At 34.9% G+C, this 23,349-nt stretch overlaps 2 protein-coding genes across 9 annotated transcripts in view; one reads left to right on the top strand and one right to left on the bottom strand.

Annotated features, from left to right (window-relative positions):
* LOC109042410 (uncharacterized) overlaps positions 1-9,597 on the top strand; it is a 116,418-nt gene extending 106,821 nt beyond the window's left edge. For all 8 annotated transcript variants that reach the window (XM_072301519.1, XM_072301520.1, XM_072301514.1 and 5 more), the window contains 4 exons: positions 1,268-1,375; positions 2,556-2,696; positions 3,418-3,600; positions 3,848-9,597. In XM_072301519.1, coding sequence (XP_072157620.1) covers positions 1,268-1,375; positions 2,556-2,696; positions 3,418-3,600; positions 3,848-4,047 — 632 coding nt within the window. In that variant the 3' untranslated portion in view covers positions 4,048-9,597. The remainder of the gene's footprint in view (positions 1-1,267; positions 1,376-2,555; positions 2,697-3,417; positions 3,601-3,847) is intronic.
* Positions 9,578-23,349, bottom strand: LOC109042411 (BLOC-2 complex member HPS3). Its single transcript, XM_019059122.2, has 10 exons — positions 23,158-23,349; positions 21,985-22,138; positions 20,849-20,967; positions 19,577-19,821; positions 17,896-18,109; positions 17,177-17,284; positions 16,479-16,729; positions 15,791-15,926; positions 15,099-15,226; positions 9,578-14,554 (listed from the first exon to the last, which is right to left on the bottom strand). Exons 2-10 carry the CDS (start codon positions 22,074-22,076, stop codon positions 12,557-12,559), a joined length of 3,291 nt encoding a protein of 1,096 aa, XP_018914667.2. The 5' UTR covers positions 22,077-22,138; positions 23,158-23,349; the 3' UTR covers positions 9,578-12,556.

Here is a 23,349-nt window from a genome sequence, read left to right on the forward strand (position 1 = left end):
TAAACATTCGAGAGTTGCCAAATTGCCCCGGATAAAACATGTATTTTTGAGAAAGATTATATGTATTTTTCCTCGAAATTTTCAGAAATTTTAAACAAAATTGCGAACAAAACTGTCTGAAAAAATTCTCAATTTTCCCAGTAAATAAGGTTTTTATTGAAGGAAATGTGGCAACGTCTAAAGGTTCATACGACGTTTTTCCTCAGCATGGCAGAGAAGGTATGTATCTAGGTAATTCTCTGCGACTATGGAACAGAAAGTTTCTCTTCCAAAAAAAATTTTTCAAAACTGCGAAGTCCATTTTTCATCCATGTCATCAATAAATCTGGTTTTCGCATTTATTGTAAAAGTTCGATTTCCTGGATTCGCGGGAACCGCCGGGAAATCCGGTAAATTGAGCAAAAAAAAAAAAAAAAAATCGGGGTCTCCACGGCAACAGCGCGAAATTTGAGGTCCGATTTTTTAAAAAAAAATTTTTGTGTCAATTCGATATACATCGCGAGGAATGCTCAAACAAGGGTGGATATTTTTTGGATGTGTTTATGCGGCGTAATATGATTTGCGGAAAAACTTCAAAATTAAGTAGGATTTTTGTCGTCTTCTCTCCCTCTCCTTTTCTCGTTCATTCGGCGTATTTTCTGATCAGCTGAATCACCGGCCGGGTGCGACCACGTGCCATCATCGTTTTTGGCGCGCAATATAAAAGATCACGGCGCGGCGCATAGTGGATTGAGCAATCAGAAGGGTCGGACATGAAATTTTTGACTAAAACTCTCAATTTGGATGTTTATTTCGCCACATTTTAAACTCCAAGGGGAGTTTCTGGTAGATAATTTCACGAGAAAACTAATGGACTCACTATTAGAACCTCAAAGTTTTGTTTAAACGGAGTTATAAGCGATTAAAGTTTCCAAATTTTGTCCGACCTCTCCTATTGACTTGATCCATTGTGGGCCGCGGCGCCTACGAGTTACGATCGGTCGCAGGTCGAGGCTCGAGGCACCGATCACACGACGGCAGAGTGGCATTTTGTGAAAAATTGGGCAACTTTGCGGGAAAATCCGATAATTCGATCCAAAATTTCGTCACCGGACCGGAAAAAATCCGATTAACCGAAAAATCTGGTAAATTGAAGGGATTTTAACATTGTACTTACAGGAATATGGCATGGACCTCGAAAAAAATCCGGTAAATCGAACTTTTACTGTAATATGAAGTTTTTCAATTTTATTTACCACTCTTTGATTGATTCTTTATCTTTTTTAAGGTATCGATATGGTGAAAATATCCGACCCAGAGGCTGCAGCCAAGTTTAATATTATCAACACACCCTCATTAGTCTACTTCCGCAAGATGATACCTCAAATTTATGATGGTATGTTGGCATATAATATCCATGATCTTCTGCTGAGCCCGCATCCTTATCATCTGCTTTGTTATATGTAGCAATGTAGCATCCCAAACCCACTGACAATGAGCCATATCCTGTATTCTTGGCTCCTGTAAATACTGTTGTGGCAGTTTTGCTATTTTTTATTTCTGAGACTTTTGTAATGTACTTGAAATGCCTAATACATTCCTTTGTCCCAAGTACCACCTCTAAATTTTATAATTTTTGTCACAAAATCCATTTTGTCTAATGGTTGTAGAGGCGTAGATAATGGTTATTATCATTGGGTTTTTTATGTATCTGTTGAAGAGTTAGCCCAATAACTCAGCCTCACAGCATACCTTAGGATTATAGGATCCCCTGAGAGTATGAGAAAAATGAAAACTTAAAAGAGTAAAAGAAAAGTAGAAATTCAAACTGGTTTATTAAGTATTGCCCCTTTGAATGCGCATAATGTCAAACAGTATGAAGTGTACATGTTTATTTCTGTGAATATTTTTCTTAGAAGTAGGAAGTCTTACTTAGAAAATATCTAGTCTTACCTTGAGAGTCCTTTAGGTACCTTGTTGCGAGCACAGTAGTGACTGTGAGTGACTTTTTGCATGTACTTTAACTTTATCCTTGCTCACTACTTTGTACTTTGAACTTTGTTTTAATGTCATTTGTGATTTGTGAGTTGATTGTGAGTTTACCTATCTAATGTGAGGGAGGCTCTTCTAACTAGTGAGTATGAGTCTTATGTTCCAAGTAGCAGTGATCGCGATAAATAGCGATTTTATCTGTGGCAATTTATCGCAATATTATAGAATGAAATATCGCGATTTATGGCGATTAAATCGCTATACAATTTTTTGTTCGATTAAATCGCGATCAATTTTCGTCGATAGAATCGAGATTAAATCGCCATATATCGCGATTTTTGTTTCGATAATATCGCGATAAATTGCCAGGCAATAAATTCACGATTATATTGCAACAAGATCGAGGATAATTGCTCAGATGTTGATGATCCTAGCGATTTTATCGCCAATAAAATCGCAATATATCGCGATTTTTCCGTTGAAAAATGCTACTTGGGATATTCATTCTGAAGATCCAAGGAAAATTAATCTTATATATCAGAATTTGAAATTCATTTTTGTATAACTTTCTTTTTGTCTTTCAGGAGACCTCTTGGACGAGGCAAAAATATTTACCTGGCTAACCTCACAAGACATCTTCGAAATAAAAAATGAAATTGAAGAAGTTAACAGGAAAATGCTAGATAAACTCCTGGATGAAAATGAATACCTCGCTGTTTATTTCTGTAAGTATTTTATGTATAAATTATCTCTTTAATTTGTGTATGCATTAGTCGCTTTTACAGCGCTCTCTGCAGCACCTGACCGCCATTGGAATCTGTAAAGGTAGAGATTTTCCAGGGGGTGGCATCTCTCCATTCACTTTTGGATGCCACCCATCCCACCTTTTTACTGTATTGTTATTTAGTTTTTTTAGAACCTATTATCTCCCCAATTCATTATCAAAATGAAAAATTGACCTAGAAAAAGATTTTCTTTAGGTGAAGCATTTCCAAATTCCTAGTTTTGTTCAAAGAATAAACTCGCTCCTCATAAAGATGTTATCCCAAGAAATATTAACATGATCGAGGGCTCTGATGTATTTCTAAGGTAAACAAAAAACAATTACCCTTCACTAATTTTGAGGAAACATGGTAGCTCCTAAAACAATAGGGTGCAAAAAAACTTTCCAAAGAAGAGTAGTTTTTTACTCAATTGAATTTATGTTTAACTCATACCGCCTATTCGACTTTGCGTCTAAGAGAAAACCTTACAATTTCGAAGGCCTATTTTCTGACATGAAAAGAAGCAAGTCAATGTGTCATCTTATCTTTAAGAAAGCGGTGTAAAAAATTATGTAATAAGCATGATAATCAAGATTAAATTAATTAAAAAACGTAAATGGCAATTCTAGGTTCCCTCAGTTTTTTGTGTGCAATTATTTGCTCATTATGTATTTCTTTACAGATGAAATGGAATCAGAAGATGCAGAAAAAGTATTAGAAAAGCTTGAGAAGATCGACGGTGAGACCGATAATATGGATGTAACCTTTGTGAAAATGGCAGATCCAAGATACGCAAGGAAGTGGGGAGTCACAAAATTGCCTGCGATAGTATTTTTCCGAAATCGATTCCCTAGCATTTATAGAGGTGAGTTTTTTCAGTCTCTTTGTAATCATTTCATGGTGCTGTAGCAAAGTAGTTATTTTTATTTTGTACAATAAGTATCATCAATTATTGGAAAGAACGTTGGAAAATCCAATGTTAACCACTTCAGGGGGGCCTGAAAAGCTCACATTACAAGCTGCAGTGTGAAAAAACGCCAATCTATTTTTTTTTTTTTTTTTAAAAAAAAAAAAGAGGGACATTTTATTCATAGTTTTATTTGTTTTTTCAGGTGAGTTTGAGTCTGAAGAAGTCGTTTTAGAATGGTTACGAAAGAACCGATTCCGACAGCCAGAACTGAATCTTTTCATGTATGCATTAATTGCCATAACATTAGCGTTCGTTCTGTACACCGTTTTCCTAATATACGGTTTCCAACAGCAGCAACAGGCTCAGCAGCAACAGCAACAACATCATCAGAAGCAAGCATGATGACGTGGGTTATCACTCACCCACATTGCAAGGGGAGGATTATTCAAGTCCGCCCCTTCACATTTATCTGTGATTACAGGCTTTCCTAATTTTTCCAACTATGCCTGGTTTAATGTACCTTAGGGATTGTCGAAAAGTGCCTGGAAAGACATCGGAACATTACCATTAGATTTCCATCATTGGTAGATGTTTATGCAGTCTGAGAAGTTGATTCTCGTTCTCTGAATTTTAGGGGGATTTGTAACTTTTTTTTTCTTTTTCTTTTTTTTTTTTTTAAATGAACAGTAGTTTTTATTTCTGTACAACTACTACACACTTGAAAATGTAGTTTGTGTGCATTCCAATTTTATAAAATTTTTCATACTTCTTCTGAGAGGAAACATAGCTCAACCTCTGTACAGAAATACAGTGTCTCTGGAAATTTGAAAAAGATTGATTGAAAAGATTTGAGGAGAGTGGATCTATATCACCTGCACCTACGGCAATACAATTCATTTCAAAATCTCATATTTCACAGTCTTTTTCATTCAAGCTGGAAGTGTTAAATGCTTAAAGGAACTATAAGGAAACGATTTAATACAAGAACTATGAAGCCTGCAAATCCTGTGTACAGATAGTTTCTTTTGACTTAACTCATTTTTACAGGAATGTAAGCATTTTTAAGTAATTATAGCACAAAAACTTATAAACTAGACATTTGTTAGGACTCTTTATGAAACCTCGCAATATTTTTAGAAGTTAAAAAATTATCTTCTATGGCATGAATCAATTTTGGGTCTCAGATTTTAGTAGACACAAATCTATGCTGTAGCTTTTGTAAAAACATGAAGTCCCAAATTTTTTCTATAAAGATAAGTAATACTTAGAAAAATTTGCAACATTATGTTTCAGAGAACTAGTGCAATTTTTAAATACCCGAAAAATGCTTTGTCACCAATGAGTAACACCACGGTCCAAGAGGGCTTTAGTGTAAGGATTTTATGTTTAAAACTATAAAACTCAAACGTCATCCAAAAAATTACCAATTCCTCCAAAATTGAGAGGCAGTAGATCACTTTTAATTGTAAATATGCCCCTTATAATTTCCTCTTTAAACCAAAGTGAAAACTCTAGACTGCAATTCAATAATTAGTTGTTAAGCTGCAATTTTACAACAAGGCTATTTTCGAGCACACCAGGTAATTTTCTAGTTTAGTCCTCTGTGCCTTTCTAAATGTAGACCAAATTGTCTGATTTTCTCTGTAACCTTCTGAAAAATTTGCCGAAGGTGATTTACTCTTTAAAAAAATTGTGTTTCATATGTAATTATATCTTATGTCTTGTGTAGACACTCACGAAGGACGCAAGATTTTTTAAGTGATCTTATATAAAAGAGACTATCTCAAATGATGTAAAATCAACCGTGTAGTTTCAATGAGTTTCAACAAAAGTATCCTTATTCTAATTAAAGGGAGGAAAAATTAAGATAATTTTCAAGAAGTCTTCATTAAAAGTTGTGAGTTTTTAAATTCTAGTTTTACCTTCACAATATTTTTACTTTTAAATAGATTCCCATTGTTTGAATTCCCCAGAATTGTTTTCTAAATCTGACTTCTCTGCTGAAGTTTACAGCCTTGATTAATTTTGTATGGGAAACTTTTTTTTCCTATTTAAGAATAATCGTGCCAAATACAATGGCTCTCCAAAAATTACTGAGACTGGTCCTGTAACTTTGGAACTAAAGCAGCCGGAGAGCTGCTCTTGATTGCATTTGAAAGAGCGACTTATTTTCTATTGATTGACATTAAGTTTATTATATGTGCTAAAAACTTCGTAAAAATATGAAGGTTCGAAAAAAAGGTTTATCCTCTACTGTTTTTTGTAAAAATTTGTCTTTCTCTTAAAGCTTCTTAAACAGTGCTCTCAGAAACCTGGCGGACTGAATAAACTGTGAAACACAGTATACAACTTAGCAACACTATTCAAGCGTTGCTTGGTTGAAGGTGTAACTGTAGCAACTAAGTTTGAATTGTAACGCGACTTGTCTTAACATAGCAATTGCGAACCTGAAGACAACTGAACAAAAGTCTAAACTTACTGGTAGAGTTCTGTTTGTCAGATCTTAATGAGTTGGTGCTTGCAGTTTTTATCTGATCAGTACTTTTCACTGGAATTGAATTCTCTTTTGGATTATGTATCATGAAACATTGTTCTTTTTAATGTATTTTAACCTTTTCCATGCATCAAGAACTTAGAATCAAATTTGCGTGAAAAGCACTGATGACATGCTTTGCGCAACGACTCAAATCTTGTTGTTCCTGTTTCACTTGTAATCAAACAGTGCCTAAACATTGTTTCCAATTCGTGTTCAATGTTGTCAAGTTTTTTCAGTGCGCCAAGTGTCAGTAAAGGTGTTTTAAGAGCTTTTCAGGGTAGAAAAATCCACATGAAAGATAGGAGGGAGTGAACATTTTTTTTTTCAAACCATCATATCATGCAAATTTTTGAGAAAATAAAGTAAACCTTGTGTCAATCGATGAAAAAATGAGTTGTTCTTTCAAACGCAACCAAGATCAGCTTTCTATCTGCCTTAGTTCAAAAGTCATGGTACTAGTCTAAGTTGTATTGGGACATCCTTTGTAGCTTTGTACTCTCAACTGAAGTATAAATTTTTGCGCATGGTTTATATTCATCACATAAAGGCATTTTATTGTAATTTATGATCAAATTTACTAATATAAGATGAGTCTGCATCTTAAAAATGATCGTGAATTTCGGCTTCACGCTAAGTTGGAGTTCCATGAAGAATTAGTTATGGAACCTCTCATGCACTAGCAGGAAAAAATTGCAAAATGAAGCGATGGAAGAGACAAAAATTCTGCCTTGTAGGTATTAAATGCCTCTCAAAATCCCATGCGTTTATTCATGTGCCTGTGCTCCGTGCAGGAATTATTAAATTGCGTTGAATTGATGTGACTGCTCTCCATGCAGGTATTGTTCATGTTTGTTGTTTTTTTATGATTATAAGTTCTCCAATTCTAGATTAATTACCATTCAACCATTAATTTTTTTTCTTCCTTTTTAAGTTTAATCTCAATTGCCCTAGAGCTGTTTCTATTTAGATATTTCTGTTAATAATTTTAAACTGTTAAAAGAATAGAAACTTCTGAATATGTGACAATAGTTAAATTTAAATCTCTTTCTAATGAAAAGAAAGAAAAACTATGCAGTAATGGAGGAAAGAGGGAGGGGGAGAGGGAGAAAAAGAGAGAGACAAACGGAATTGTTTCTTAACTTGTTTCTCCCAAAAATTAAGTAACTTTTTCATTCAAAGTGGCTATGTTAGTCTATAAATATTGTATGAATTTCATGCATCGGAAGAAAGAGGTTCTTCTTTGAAACAGTTTTTAAGAATACTTGGTCCACATTTAAAACCCTTCTACTTCAAACATACCTTTTGAATTTTGTATGACTAGAAAATAACTCTTTTCGATTCTTGAATTCATTTTTCAATGGTTGTCGCAGCCTGATCAAGGGTTTTCCTAAATTATGAAAGAAAAATGTGAGTTTGAATGTTCGCTGATGTTACTATTCGTAGCAAAGAGAAAAGAAATGAAATTTGAAAAATGATTTTGTGTAATTCTTGAGTGCCCCCTTCAACAAAAACATCTTCTATTCTTTGCATTCCAATTATGTGTTTATTTTGCAGCGTAAACATGTAGCATAAAACTATTTAGTTTCAACTTGAACATCATTATAACAATCAGTCATTCATCACTCTTAGATTTCAAATTTTTGTTATCAAAGTGACTCACCAGAGGGGTATGAAGAGGAAGAAATCAATCGCTGAAGTGTCAGTCATGTAATAAAATTTTGAAGAGTACCTAAGAGTAATGAATTTTAGATAATTAATGAATTTTTCCCAATTTGTGAATGGGAGTGTGGTCCCAATGTGTGTGTCCCAATTTTTCTCAATGAATTGTATCTCCAAATCATGGTAGTACCTTCAGCCATGGGTACCGCCAAAAAATGGCAGCTACCTACCTGTTACTTAGGAATAATCGGGAATAATGATTGATCAACTTTTATCGTTACTAATGAACCACACTTGTTGATACGTTTTTTTTCAACAAAGATTATTTTAAATTGACATATTTGTATTGACCTACTTTTTTATTAGTTTACTTACAGTATCGACAGGTCATGAAGACCCATTAGTAAGAGAATATTATAAAAAAAAACAAAAAACAAAAAAAAAACGATAGATACGAACAAAGTAAATCTAATTTAATTGTTACTAATAAACCACTTGTTGATACGTTTTTACTCATTGATGATTATTTTATATTGATTTACTTGTATTCATATAAAATTTGGACGTTTTTCAAATTTTCTATAAGTGACGAATGCAATTGAACTAAATGATGGTTATTTGGAAGAACTAATAACAAATTTAGATTATGGTTTTATGAGAACTGTAATTATTAGTCAGATTTTAGAGATGTCCCGATTTCATTCTGAAGCTATCCTGGTTGATGTGATTTTTCAGTGTCTAACAAATTTGCCATGATGGGAAAAAGAACATCTTCGACTTTGGATCAAGCAAGCATGGCGGGAACTTGCGGCTTTCTTACATTTTGTAACTCTGTTCCGCAGTTTGCAGTTTTTGATTCAGAGTACCCTAAAGAAGATGATGGGACCATAATCATCAAAATTGTTGCATTTTTGTGGATCCTACAATGGAGGCAAACTTACTAATTGAACATCTTTCATTCTAAAGCACCATAATAAAATGAACTTTGCTCTTTCAAAACTCCGTTTGAAGATGTACTCTTCTATTTTAAACCCCTTCAAGTATAAATACTGTTTTATTTTTTGCTAGTCAATCTGATGGTAAAATTCTGAATCAAATCATTTGTACGCTTAAAAAATAATAAGCGTTGTTGGCATGCGTTACATAGCTGTTTTTACATTTGTCAATGATTTTGTTAATGTTTGTATTTTTAATATGAAACATGTAAATACTAAAATGAGATTAATTTACCAGACAGTTAAAAATAAAGAGCATTAGGCCGATCATTGAAATTTTGTATTTGTCAAGTGGACCGCATAGATGAGACACGTTGAATGGCGTAGTGTGATTGATCAGCTATGTTATATCGCTGCTTTGTCATGCATGTGTAGAATTGACAATATGCTTTCGGAAACTCAAGAGATGCACACAGCTTGTCGTTAATTCCACCTCATATTGGCACGACGAAGCAGTGATGAGATATACCCACCAGTCACACTACACCATTTAACGTATGTCATTCAAGTTTACCTGACACACACAAAATTTCAATAATCGGCCCATAGAGAATAACAAAATATTCGACTGAAGTCCTTTAGTTCGCCAGGACAAACCCATTAAAATTAGAAATTGAAAAACAAATACATTGTAGTACTTTTTGTCTTTTCTTTTTCCATGTAAAATTTAGAAAGATAAATGAAAAAAATGGGGCAAGCGGTGATTCTTTCCCAAATAATAATATGTACATAAACCACAAAATAAATCAAAGTTATACATTTGATCATATTTTATTTATTGCACATTTAATAAAAGATGTATAAACACGAAATAGGTAAGCTGTAAATGAACAGTGTAAAAAAAGTCTAACATAACAGAACAAAAATTTACAACAACAAGAACTGAAGCCTCCATACATTAAAGGGCACAAGTGAGAAAACTTTCGAATCTTGGTGTCCTTCAGCTATAAGGGAGCATTCATAAAGTACATAATGCTTGAGGAAAGGGTGAGGGTATGAGCCTTAGTTACGCTGCATTACAAGAGGGAGGGGGGTGTGTGTCAGTGCCAGCGTTATGTAATCTTGCCTATTGATAGAAAAATATGAAATCTATAGAAATCTTTTGCTGGTCACATTCTTGTATTATCCTCCTCTCTTCGATGTTATTTGTTACACTATCATTAAAAATAATTCAAATTTTATCCAGCTATATATTCAACAAGTTCCCTTAATTTTTGGGCTCTTACGGGGGGCAGGTCCGCCAAGCGCTTATTAATTATTAAGGAGGGATCTAGGCAATATAAAGCGTTACAAGGGAGGATGATGGGAGGGGTCAAAAATGCCGAAAAAGTATAGCACGTACAGAGATGTAGAAAGTTCTTAGCCTTCCCATTTTAAAAACTCCCTCTTCCTCAAAAATCTAAAAAAATTACTTTTTCATGGCTATGTACGTATAAATTGCAACAAATTTCCGAAATAAACGTAATTTTTTCAAAGATTTTACGTCAAAGACAAGATTTTTACCACAGATAGTCAAAGTAAAACGCGTTTTTGCCGGCATTCCCATTAATGGACACCACTTTTGGGGACTTTCCATTTTCACACGCGACCGATCGCGACCCGTCCAGTTGCGTGGTTGTGAAATTTTTTCACCCCTGGTGTGTAATTAATGAATGCTCCCTAAGAAGTTCCAAGACTTGCTCACAATTTTTCCACTTTAACCCTCTAACAAACGAACGATTCAATTTAAGCTGATTAATTAGGCACTTAGCATAAAAAAAGGTACAAATACACATAGCTGGTCAATATGATGACTGCAAAACAAATTATTCACACTAATATGCTTATTCAGATAACAGAAAATTCAGATAATTTAAGGATTAAATTGCATCAGAGAATGTTTATAGCTGTGAAAATAAAGTAAAAAAATTGTTGATATGAAATTCGTAAAAATATTCCTCAAAAATCAGCATCAGATAGCAGTCTGAAAAATGAGAAAAATTATATAATGAAAAAAGCTGTAACTAAACTACAAGAAGGTACTCTTGACTGCTGAGTTTCCGAAATTTGTACTCACAATCCTCATAAAAATGAGTCAGATGACACAGAGTTTAGATAACCCAGGTTTCATTAGTATTCAGCTGAGCACAGACTTTGACAGTGTACAGTAAACAAAGAAAAACTTTTTTTTACAAACGAAAGTGCTGTCAAATAATCTTCCTGCCTACAGGAAATAATGTAAAATATAATTTTGGCTGAACATCGTTCAGACGTTGTAGTTAGGAAATCAGAACGGATAAAAGATCAGAACTCTCTCAAGCTACGAGGGATTTCAAAGAAATGAACTAATCTGACTATGGGAGAATAGGGTACTGTGGCGACTAGCTGTGATTTTGAGCTCTAGAGAGCACTATAGAAGCAGCCCTCATGTATGTGAAAAAATCTGTACCAAATGACTAAAAAACTAGAGAACAGAGTGAGATAAAGGGTGTTCCTTATTTCATTTTGGTGTGTCACAGAAAAATATTTTTTACGTACTGAAATGAACAAAATAACTACTATACAGGCAATCAAAATGAACCACAGTCTGAGCAGCTTGATGATAGTCACCCGATCACATATTTGTTTGGTCGGAAAGTGTTAGGACTTAACAGCTACATAATATTTTATGAACACATTAATCAATTCAAATTTATTCCAAATTGTTCATTTGATAAAATCAGTGTATTTCCTTATAGTTCGAGACTTGCAGGAATTGCATGAATCACTTTCTCTAATTATGTTAAATATAGTTTCAAGTGTTTCAATTCGTATCTGTAAAAGGTTGCTTGTCTAATGGCACAATTATTCGAACAATTTTACCTCTGAACCCAACTAAGGCTCTATTTAATCGTCCAGGAGGTGCCGAGAGCAAAATTTAAGTTGTGAAAAAAAAAGAAATAAAAGTGACACGACACAATGCAAACAGTGATTGGTATATTATTCAAAGCAAAATAATCAAGGCATCATAACATTTGGGCTGAGAGAAGCCACGAAATCTTCAAGAGGCTGAGCTTTAAAGATAAAAAAAATTATTCCCTCAATATTTTGATCATAAAATAACACTTCTTTCAATTTTAAAATTTCTGTACTTAAATTTTGTACATTCTTATACAAAAAAAAAGAAAAAGAAAGTATAGCAGGTGAGGGTCTTCGAGGTACATATTGATGGCTGAAGTAAAAAAAGAAAACGCGTATCTCAGATTACAATGGTGTAAATATCCACTCATGTTTTATTTTTTGAAGGAAAACTAACCCAAAGTTTCAACTGAAATTTGTTGTGAATTTTCTTCACTCATTCGAAAAAAATCACACTGAGTTGCAGGGAAGCATTTTGATTAATTTCTTTTGAGGAAAATAAGACGAAATTGGAGATTTTTAAGTAATACCACTGAGATAAGGACACGTTTTTCTACTTGGCTATCAATATACATATTTTAAAGTCTTCGGAGACAGAATTTCTTTCTCTAAATGGTCTTTGACAGTTGACATCAACAATGTCCTTAGTGTTCACTGAGAATCCTATCAACAGCGCTGACTTCTTCTGGCAGCATCTCCTCAACTTTTGATCAAGGCAATTAAGGTTAAGAGTAAATTAGGTTACAAAATATCATCACCGACAAGAATAATCTGTTTCAAAGGCTCTTGTAGATGAATCTTTTGAATATTTGTGTCTCCTTTTTGTCATAACTCGCCCCGAAGATCATGAGCCTTTAGACAACAAAAGATTACGACTTGTTGTGATAATAAGAGCTCTTACAGCATTAGCATGACAAATATTTTGACACCTGACGATAAATTCATGGAAGGTGGAATCAAAATCAGGAGGTAGAATCCTACAAAACTCCTCCATTGATAGGTTTGATGCCAAATGCTCCAAAATATCTTTTAGTAAGTTTAAATACACTGGCTTGTCTTCTTGATCTTCTCCTGAGGTATTCCTGTTTTCATTTACAGCATCGTAGAGTTTTTGAACTAAATTCTTCCACTCATTTTCAGATTCAAAAGTATCCTTAGCATATTGTGGTAATGTTTCTGGACAAAGCTGGAACAATAGATCTATTGCATTTTCTGGTTCTGCAAGAATTTTTAAACTTAAACAATCTGGGAGTACATCATGTACATAAACTGATAACTCGCTGAGAGCGTCTTTGTCAAGCCAACCACTCACGATTAACGACTGCAATTTTTTTAGACTGGGACAATCATGAAATTTTGATTTTGAATCCGGAAGCATTTTTAGGACAGGTGGAAGGCTATCACTGAAAATGTTATCAATGTTACTAAGGCGCGTGTCAGTAAATTTGTCCATGGAATTTAGCTTTAGATCACTTAAGTATGATCGCATCAGTATTTTCAGGGCTTCTTTGGTGACTGGACCTGAATCATGATCACAGGTGCTTTTGAACTTTGCAAAATAATACTCCAAAAAATACTGAAGGCATTGGCTGGCTTTCACTTGCGTTACACTTGTGCAAGTGACCAAATAACTTAAAAACATTTTCATGACTATCTGCAAATCTACAAATTTTCGCTCAACAAGCTGTAGCAGAGTTTCACAAAATAACACAGGGTCTGTGTCTATTAACAGAACTGTTAAATCTGAAAACGATGAGAACTCTTTCTCATTGGTGACACGGTTCAGCTTAGACCTTTCAAATAACAAAAAAGGATTAGAAAGAAGAAGAGATGTACAAATTTCTCTTGATGAAAGACACAATTTTAAATTCTTCATAGCCTCATCAACAAGCCCTTTCTGCAAGTATAAGACAACCAGGGCCAAACTGATTGTATGATATGTGTCATTTTTGTCGTCAATGCCATTACGAAGTTCTTTAATTAAATTGACAATTTTTTCGCCGGAAACTTCTCTTAAAAATGAATGCTGTAAAACTAAAAGGGGGAGAATATGCACTTGCTTGGAGTTCTCAAGAAAATCAGTGAGAATGGCTGCAATAACTTGTGGGGAATCACCACTGAGATCAGGCCACGAACCAACTGATGACTTAAGATATTCTGTCAACCCTTTCTCAATACTAATTGGCATGTTAGCATCTTTAGCATCTGCTTCGATCTTTTTTATTCGTTCTATGACTTGGGCGGGGCTCACCTGAGCACTATTATATAGCTTTGTTGCATATTGCCAGTCTTTCAAATTATCTGAGGACAGTAAGTGATCAGCTAACATCAGACACGACTCCTTAAAAAGCTCTACTTCAATATCTACCTGAGGATACTCATGACAAGTTCGAATGTTGACAGCTGCTTTGAGAATTATGTGTGCTTCATTCAATAACTGTAAATAATTAGAGGGACCACTGAATCGATGATTTACAGCTAAAGCCACAATGTCCGTGTAGAGTGTTGCAGTAGAAGGTAATTGCAAGGAATACAGAGTCCACGCACTTGAGAGATGAGGAGAATCATAAGTATCATGTGATGATGCCACAATTACAAGATATGTTTCAGAAAGTAGAAGATTCACAACTCCGAGAAACGGTCGCAATCCGATGAGGGAAATAGGATCTGTTGGAGGGGGGTAGTCTACGTCCATGCAAACTTGAAGGGCATGGTGCGCTGTTCGTAGAGTGTACGTTTCTAGACCAGTTTCTGTAAGAGCATGTAAGAGATTCAATTCCAACACCACAGAAATAACTGGAGATGTAAAATGGTACACAGATATGCACTTGCCCTCTCCAAACTGCAAAAAAAAACAACAGGTTCAGTTATTTTAAAAAAAAATACAATTAAAATACACTTTTTAGTTAGTGCCAACACAATATGTGACACAATATAAAGAAAACTGCATTCGATGTTAAGTCAGAGGAACGTGTTGGTCATTGACTTGATTCTTGGGCAGGACTGGATTTTGGATTTTTTACTTTGAAGCAGACTAGATACTTCTCTTTTACAGTTAACCTAAGATTGAATCTTTTCTTCCTCATTGATACTTCTAGATTTGAAAGTCAAGGGTAGCAAAAATATTTTTTACAATTTTACAGCTGATTCTTATGCTTACGCTTCCTTTTCATATCAAATTAGACTTTCTGGAAATTAATTTCATTAACTTTTGAATTTATTTCGAGAATATTTAAGCGATTGATCTGAATAATGTGAGATATCTAAATAATAGCATGATCTAATGATTGCACGGATTCAGACAATATTGAGTCTTAATTTTGGGGATTGAATTGTTCACTCAAAGTCTTGTAAAAGATAACATACTGTAAATAAATTTAACGGACCTTCAGACCTCCTTCTAGAGCAGGAAAATGATACATGAAGCCTTCTTGATGAGTGCAGACCAGGCAATTGAGGGCTACAAGTTGCGGATAGTGCTCTGACCTTAATTGAGGATAACTTACATCAGAACCTTAAAAGACAAACAAAATAGAATTCTTTATAGCACATGAAGAGAGATACAATACTTTACTGTTCAGAATTACACAGAAAATGAACACTATGCATCACTGACAAAGCAATTTAGCCTATCCTAGAAACTAAGAATCAAAATAGCTTGCAAACAAGAGGACATTTTCCAAAAGGTAGATATTCTTACCGAACTTCATGATGCACTGAACAAATAAATACAAAAACTAAGTCACTTTAAATTTAAAAAAAAAAAGAGGAAAAAAGTTATGATCTATCTTCATTCAATTTGTGCTTTTGACAGAAAAATTTGTAATTTACTAAAATTGATTTAAATGATTCAGCGTGTCTTATTTCCGTGATCAATTTCAGCATGCCCAAAATAATAATCCTTTAAATGAGAGGATGAGTTTCATCAAGTTGATGCACATTTGAGTTTTAATGTTTGACATTCATTTCTGTTTACTATAACCTCCTACTTTTTCAAAGCAAAACTATGGTTTTCCAAACAAATTTGATGAGATGTAATTTATGAGGAGGTGTGCACTTAAGTCAAAATAGCATTTACCTGCGTTTATTTCTCCACCTGAGGTTCTGTATAAAGGTCTTAAAATGAGACATTGGAGCTTGTCAAGTACACATTCCATATCAAGAAGTTCAAGACGTAGCAAGTTTTCTATGGATATCTGTCCTTCTTCTTCAGTCTAAAAAAACGAATATGGATAGAATAGATAAGTTATTTACAAACTCTCAAACAAATGAATGATGACTGAGACTATTTTTTTCTGACATAATAATCAAAATAAGGTAATAATAATTGGATCATATTCAGTAGAATGAAACCAACACTGCTATAGCTGTTGTTTTGAAAACAATTGAGTCAAAAGGTTAGTGTCTCTATTTTTGAAGTCGCCTGAATCAATCAGAGTTTTAGTTTTCATCCACTGAAACACGGTTTTGGGACTTTTTTAAAAAAAAATAGTTGAATTTATGACTCAAGTATTGAATGCAAATGGTTCTCTACTACGTTCCGTGAATCATTTCACAGAGGGTCATCAAATTGAGCTGGATCTCTTCATGGATTTTGGTTTTCAACTGGGTGAGGACATGGTTCTGATATCCAAACAAAATTAGAGCCAATGTTTATAGTTCCTGTACACATTCATGCATGTATTAATTTTAATGAATAGACTTTCCTTCGTTCTTGGCAGATACTTTTGTCTTTCTGAAAAGGAAAAGTAATGATATGTACTCACGTTTTTCAGAATTGTGACGGGCATTTTTGAGACAGAGTGACTTGACTTGAAGGAGGAAGATTTGAAGTTTGAACTATCACTCATTCCTACAGCAGATGGAATACTAGGAAATTGCACAACTACTGGGAAAGAATTTTTATGCAGAACGTGTTCCCATTCGAAAGGGCCTTGTGGATTTAGAACGGAATTTATTAAAACATTTAAATCTAATGTGGACGGAGCTCCAGAGCTGGAAAGGTCATCTGAATTTTCTGAAAGAAAGAAAGGTGATATGTAGTTAGTACCGTGAGTGGCCCTGATAGAAATCTTTTTGAGAGCAGAAAGCAACAATATGAGCTTCAACGGTTACAGTTTAAAATTAGCGGATTATTTAATTTTTATTGACGAATCGGGGGGGGGGGGGGAAGAGTAGAAGATAAGAAGATTAACTTAATAGCTGTTGGATATTTGCCATGTTCAAAGGCCTATGATGTGGAAATTAATTCAGTTTGTGGGCCACAGACTATTTACACCTTCAACAAAGGGCCGAATATTCATTTCCATTTCTACTGGGTATGTTTAATGCAGTCTCTGATCAATTCATTTTTCAAGCAAAAGTACTGTTTGCATGAAACAATGATGTTTATGAAGCGGACTAAATTATTTTGCTCGAACAGAAACATAAAATAAAATCTCGTTAAAAAACAAAATTCAGTTACCATCGGCATGACTTTTGGAAGGCACTGACTCCTCGCTACTACCAAGAGACATGGACTTCTTCTTTGAGATCAAGTTTTTGGAAACATCTGAATTACTGGTATCGCTGCCTGAAAAAGAAGAACAAGTCATGGCTCCACTTGAAGATTGATAAAATGCAACTTTTACAGTTTAAAACTTTCTGTCTACAAGAGAAGAACTAAATTGTTGAGCATTCTAAAAACCCACTTTGTCTATGTTATGTTCTAAAAAAAACCCCTCAGCCTCCCAAAGATAGATATGAGCGATTGTTAAATTGTTACACTACGAAGTATTCAATGCATTGTTTGCCACCAAAAACGCAGGACAATGAAACAAAAAAAAACTTATGTTAGTTTGAAGTTTAGAATCAGAAAACACTTCTTCTGTAAAAAATAGATGAATTTTCCATCAAGTACTTCTTGCAGTTGCTCAGTTATTACAAAAATTCGCTTATGGCCCTTTCAATGGTGAAATTTTGAGCAAAAACTTGACACTTTGTTTTTAAAAAAATGAAGCTATGGTTACTGAGAGGAGAAATCAATTATTGATACACAGCGCGATTCTTTTACAAGTCGCAAGTTTTTAAATTCCACATGCAAGTTTGCATTCCTTTTCTCAATTTAATGTCTGTTAACATTTAATACTCAGAAATAGAAAGAGAGGGAGAGAGAGAGAGAGAGAGAGTGAATATGATTGATACCTTCAGTTATCTTGAATACATGGACTGAATTTGAATTCAGTACAGCAACGATATCTTCCACTAGGCTAATTGAAGTAGGTTCAAAACTTAACTCAAGGTTAAAAGAACTGGGTTCAAAGTCTAGAAATTTCAAACGTGAGATGTCATGTGTTCTAAATACAACATGAAAGATAGTGATTGATTTTTTTGAACCAATGATGAGATTTCCAGTGCTCTGTGAAAAAAAGAAAAATATTTAGTGTTAACCACCGATGAATGATTAAGGCATTTTCTGCTGGCTTGTGGTAGAAAATTTGGTTTTGAGAAAAACACCTTGAAAGTTCAGGACAGGCTCACCTCAAAAGCTTTCAACTCTTTTTCATAAATATAAAGACCCGTTTAAGGTATTGCCGGTAAGTACTTCCAGCCAAAATTTCAAATATTTAACGAGTAAACTTGTTGAGAGGAAGGGGGGGGGGGAGGACAACTAAATCCAGAAAAAGGCTTCTGGCAAAATGTAAAAGACCCCTCAAAAAAAACACACAAAAAAACAAAAAAAAAACAGAACAGTTCGAGTTTGTGACAAACTTATTTTCAAATGGATAAAGAAAGAAAGAATGAATCATCAATTCGCTCTAACTGAGACTGTTGAGACTTGTTCAGAAATGGCAAATATAGAAAGAGAATCTATGCACCCTGTTACTAAGAAAAGTGTTTTTTCGTAAAATAAGGCTGGCGCTTTATTCCTTGCTCTTGTTTTACATACACTCAGGTGCAAACATACGTTTTTGGGTCACGAAAATTGTAAGGACTCAGGGCATGCATTTTCTGTAAAAAGATGTAACCTGCTATACACCCTTCAACTGAAAAGTGTCTCAATTTTTTTTAAAATTGCGCCTATTTAATCTATAATAATGATTCTCATAAATTTTCAAAGAGCTTGAAACTTTGAGCCTAGACAGCTCATTACTTGCTGAATGAATGTGTCAAGTCCATAGAGTCGCAATATTCTGGAGCGCTGATGAAGTCACATTTTGAGGCTGTTTTGTCCAGTGCTCCTAATACTAGTGTGCAGCGACTGGCGATGCCGTATGTGCGGGGTCCCAGCTCCAGTCTTTGCTCAGAAAATATAGTATAAAATTTATTTCACAAAAACTGGGAGTGTTGTACATTTTTGAATTTGTTATGACTTCAGTGAACACAATTTGCCAAAATTCGCGGAAATAATGATTGATTGAAATGAATAAATCCTGAAAACCACTCGCAGCCTGCGATTCTCCCATAAGCTGTCGTGTTAAAAAATGCCGAGCAGTTCCCAGATGGTTCCCACTTTCCGGCGAATAAGGGGTTCGGAACGGCCCATTCATGGATTGACCTCATTGGCGCTCCAGTACATTGCAACTCTATGGTCAAGTCTCAAAAATATCTGTCATGGCTGGATTTGATCCTATTTTTCTTGAAATCCTAGGAGCTTTGAAATATTATTTTTCAACTTTTTAATGATAGGGAAACCAATTTACCTTTTTCTTTTGCTTTTTAAAACAGGAAAAAGGGGATCATGATCGTTCAAGGGATACATTTTGCTGGATGGTTTTGACCGTCAGTCCTTCACCATAAGGCTGATAAAGATCACATAACAAAGATAAAAAGGGGAGCTAACGATGAAATTTACATAAACAGCTTAGAAATGTGATTAACATACCTGACAACAAGCCAATAGATTTATTGATGAGTATTTAATAGGAAGCTCTATCATCTCTAGTGAGCCTCGTTTGATTTGACTGCTGGTTGGTGTAACTTTGCCAGCAATCCGTGCCATGATTGGTTGACCATTCCCATCTGCTCTCTCTTTTTCACCAATACAGTCCCAGTTAGCATAGACACGTACATACGCGCCTTCTGAGCCATATCTTGCTTTTTTTCTTTCTAAAGTTGCAACATAGTTTCCTGCAAGGTCAAAGTACATACATTAGAACAGGTCTTGCACAGCAATAACAAATATGATCAGAATGATGTAAGCTTTGGTGCAAGACTAAGTACAAAATTAATTAACAGAACTATGAGGCTGGAATGGATTCAGAAAAATGCTAATTTTAATGAATGGTCAGATTTCCCCTTTCTGACTGTGATAAGGACTATAAAAAGGACAGTGCTTACCAAAAAAGGGATTTGACCCAGAGAAAGTTTTTGGTTTGTTTGATCTGATGTTCTTCAAAACCTGCTGCTTAAAAGATGACTGAAATGATAAACTAAAAAAATAGAGCAGTCTACTTGCAAATATTGCGAAAAGCAAGGCTGAGAGGTGAATTTTTTCGAATTTTTATGAGCATCTTTTTGTTTTAAGGGATAAGTTCTCACGCCAGATTGGTGATCAAAGAGAGCTCTCTATTCCTCGCCAGCCAGGAAGATAAACAGACAAGCCAAATGCTTTTGAACAAGGCCCTGCATTAATTCAACATGGCAGCACAGCCAGATCTGCATGGGAAAACGTGTCAAAATGTTGAAAAATTGATTTTTTTCTCCTGACTTTTCTCAAAATTGACACAGAGAAGGTTGATTTTTAATAATTTGGCCTTACATTCCTTCCATTTATGTTCAAGGTTCTTTCGAATCTTTTGTGACGATTTAAAAATCAGCCTTGTTCAGGTTCATGTATCTGCTTAGAGGTAAGAATGAATATCGATGGTGAAACTACCAGATTGCATATCTGTTTGCGGTGTTTAAAAATCTCCGCTCCCATTTTATTTTTGTGAAGGAGAACAAACCAATATCATTCCTTGAAGTTTTCGATTTTTCTTGAAACACAGAGAAGAAAAATCACAGATGTTTTCAAGAATTGGCGTTGAGTAGTTTTCCATCTAAAAATAATGTATGACAGGAAGTCTGTGATGTCGCAAATCAAGATACGTGGTCTAGTAGTTTCACCGTCGATATGTCTCGAATTTCATCTTATTATTTGTTTTCTTTTCCTTACCGATGCGACTGTGTACAATTGTATCCACTTGATCGATGGTGGGGAAGGTGAATAAAACTTCACCAGATTGTGAGAGGTCTCTGACCTCTACGACATGGTGGAGAAGGGCTACCAACAATCTGAAAAAAATAAAATAAAATAAAATTAAGTATAGGTGATAATTATTGAATAAAAAAAGTGGGGCATATTTTACTCAAAGACCAAACTTTTATCTTCGAGATCACTCTAGAAGTACTTGCAGCCATATTTTTACAGGAGAGTACAATTGAACTTTCCTGTCGGCACCAGGCGATGAGAGCCTCACCAAATCGTACTGCAGAGCATAGGAGCGTACAGAACATGTAGAGTCACAACAATGATAAATTTTCGAGACCGCCTCCTCAATTTTATTTTTTCATCAAAGAGATCCAGTGTTTAGTTGAAACTCTTGGAGCAAGAATATCATTAGGAACCATGTTAAAAAATAAATGCATATAAAATTTATACTTCCAATCTCTAAAAGAAAAATGATGAAAGGAAACATGTTTCGCAAGACATAATTTCTCTTCGTCAGAATAGAAATGACAAGTTTTTGTGGATGAAATTAATTAAAAGTCTGATGAAATATGTGTTCTAAAAGTTTCAACTGAATATTATTCCCCTTTGATGAAATAACTGAGCTTGAAGTGAAGGTCTCATAAGGCAGGAAAACCTACCGTTGCTACGAATGTATAAGATCCATATGCTCTTGTCATGCTCTACGAGACAGGACTGGTCCATCTCGTGTCACTGCAGGATTAGCCCATGATCTGCGACACTTATTGGCTGGCAATTTTACTGGTCTTGAATATAAGTAAGGCGATGCGGGTACCCACCTAACTTCTGGATCTCTAGTCTACTCCAGTTCCACATCAAAATACTAGGTAAAACTGCGATTAAAATCTATAAGTGGCAGCATAGCAATCCTAGAGCAGCCTCTTTGCTTGATGTGTCCTTCTAGGCAACTGAGATAGACTCACTACCAGTTTTGTGAAACGGACTGTGTGTCCTCCGGGGATTTGAATCTTGATTTTATAGTCTAGGTACCTTGAGGCAGGGGGAACTTAATTTTTGAGTATGATTTTGAGCGTATACAAACAGAATGTGTAAAAACTTACTTTGATGGTGGAGCTATTGTAACAGCTGATGCATCTTCACATGTCTGAATAGTTTGGCTGTCAAAATGGTGTGCAGATATTACACGGACCATGATTTACTCTTCAAGCAGCTGCATCAGTGGCTATATTATACAATCACAAAAAGATCCATTCTCTGTGAACAGAAACAAAATATCAACAGCATGTTGAAACAATTTAGAGGAAGGAAATTGATGATCTCAGAGGAATCCAAACATTTGAACCATTTATTTTCCTAACAATGTCAATGCCACAAACGCGATTTTAAGAAAACTGCATTACCGACTCAACTGTAACTGACCGATAAAACCATGAACTAAAAGGCTTTTTGAGGCCTCAAAATTTGATATTCTTGAATTTTCTTCTGATATAAAATGCATCTGGGTATTCACTTAGTGTTTATTTCCCTTGTAAAGATCTGTTTGGGCCCAGTGACTGCAGTGGCTCATGTGTTGAACTCAACCATAGCGAAAAAAAGGAGATGTTTGCATCTTGAGGATTGTTTACCCTGTGACGTAGGTCAGTGGTCGGTACAGGTTCTCAAGCAAAACCTGGAAGTCGAAGTATGAAAAATAATCCATAACGTCCGATTTATGTTGCTTGAATTAACTTAATATGATTTCAAACACTTTATACAGAATGACTTTTTGGAAATACTCACTTTTCCCGAATGTGCGTCAGGGGGAGGGGGATAGAGGTTACTTTGGGAACGGTCCATATACTGAACTAAAGCCGACTTTTTTCCATTAACCGCAGCATTTTCAAAAAAATCGATGATAAAAATCATCCGTACTGACCTGCGTCATCAAACAAATCCAAGATGCCTGAAATGCAGACACCTTCTTTTTCTTCTCTATGGAATTAAACTGCAACCTATCTCTATCATTACTTTGGTAGCCAGGAGTAGATGATCACCTGCTGGTTATGCTTAATTTGCAGAGCAATGGATCAGAATCGTTGGATAACACTATAAATATCGACCGCCAAAATCAAGAAATTCTCTCAGACTAATTGCATTGTGGGAATTTGATGGCAGACTAGAAGTACACTGACAGAAATAAAAATTAATTAAATTGAAAAACTTACATGCAAAAATGAATTATATAATCGGAAAATGCCATTGATGGAATGTGTGGAAAACTCTCCACTACCTACCAAAATCTTTGAAGGAAGAACTTTGTAACAGAACATCGTTTTGAAATGAAAATAATAGAGTGACACAACTATTGTGAAGAACAGTCAACACCGCTTAAGAAAAATTATATTTGCTCGGTAAAATAATGGAGAGAAAGAGAAACTAACGGATTGAATAGACGAAATTGATAAGATCCGTGTTTTTGTTTTGAT

This window comes from Bemisia tabaci, chromosome 6 (genome assembly GCF_918797505.1).
Source record: "Bemisia tabaci chromosome 6, PGI_BMITA_v3".
Lineage (NCBI taxonomy): Eukaryota > Metazoa > Arthropoda > Insecta > Hemiptera > Aleyrodidae > Bemisia > Bemisia tabaci.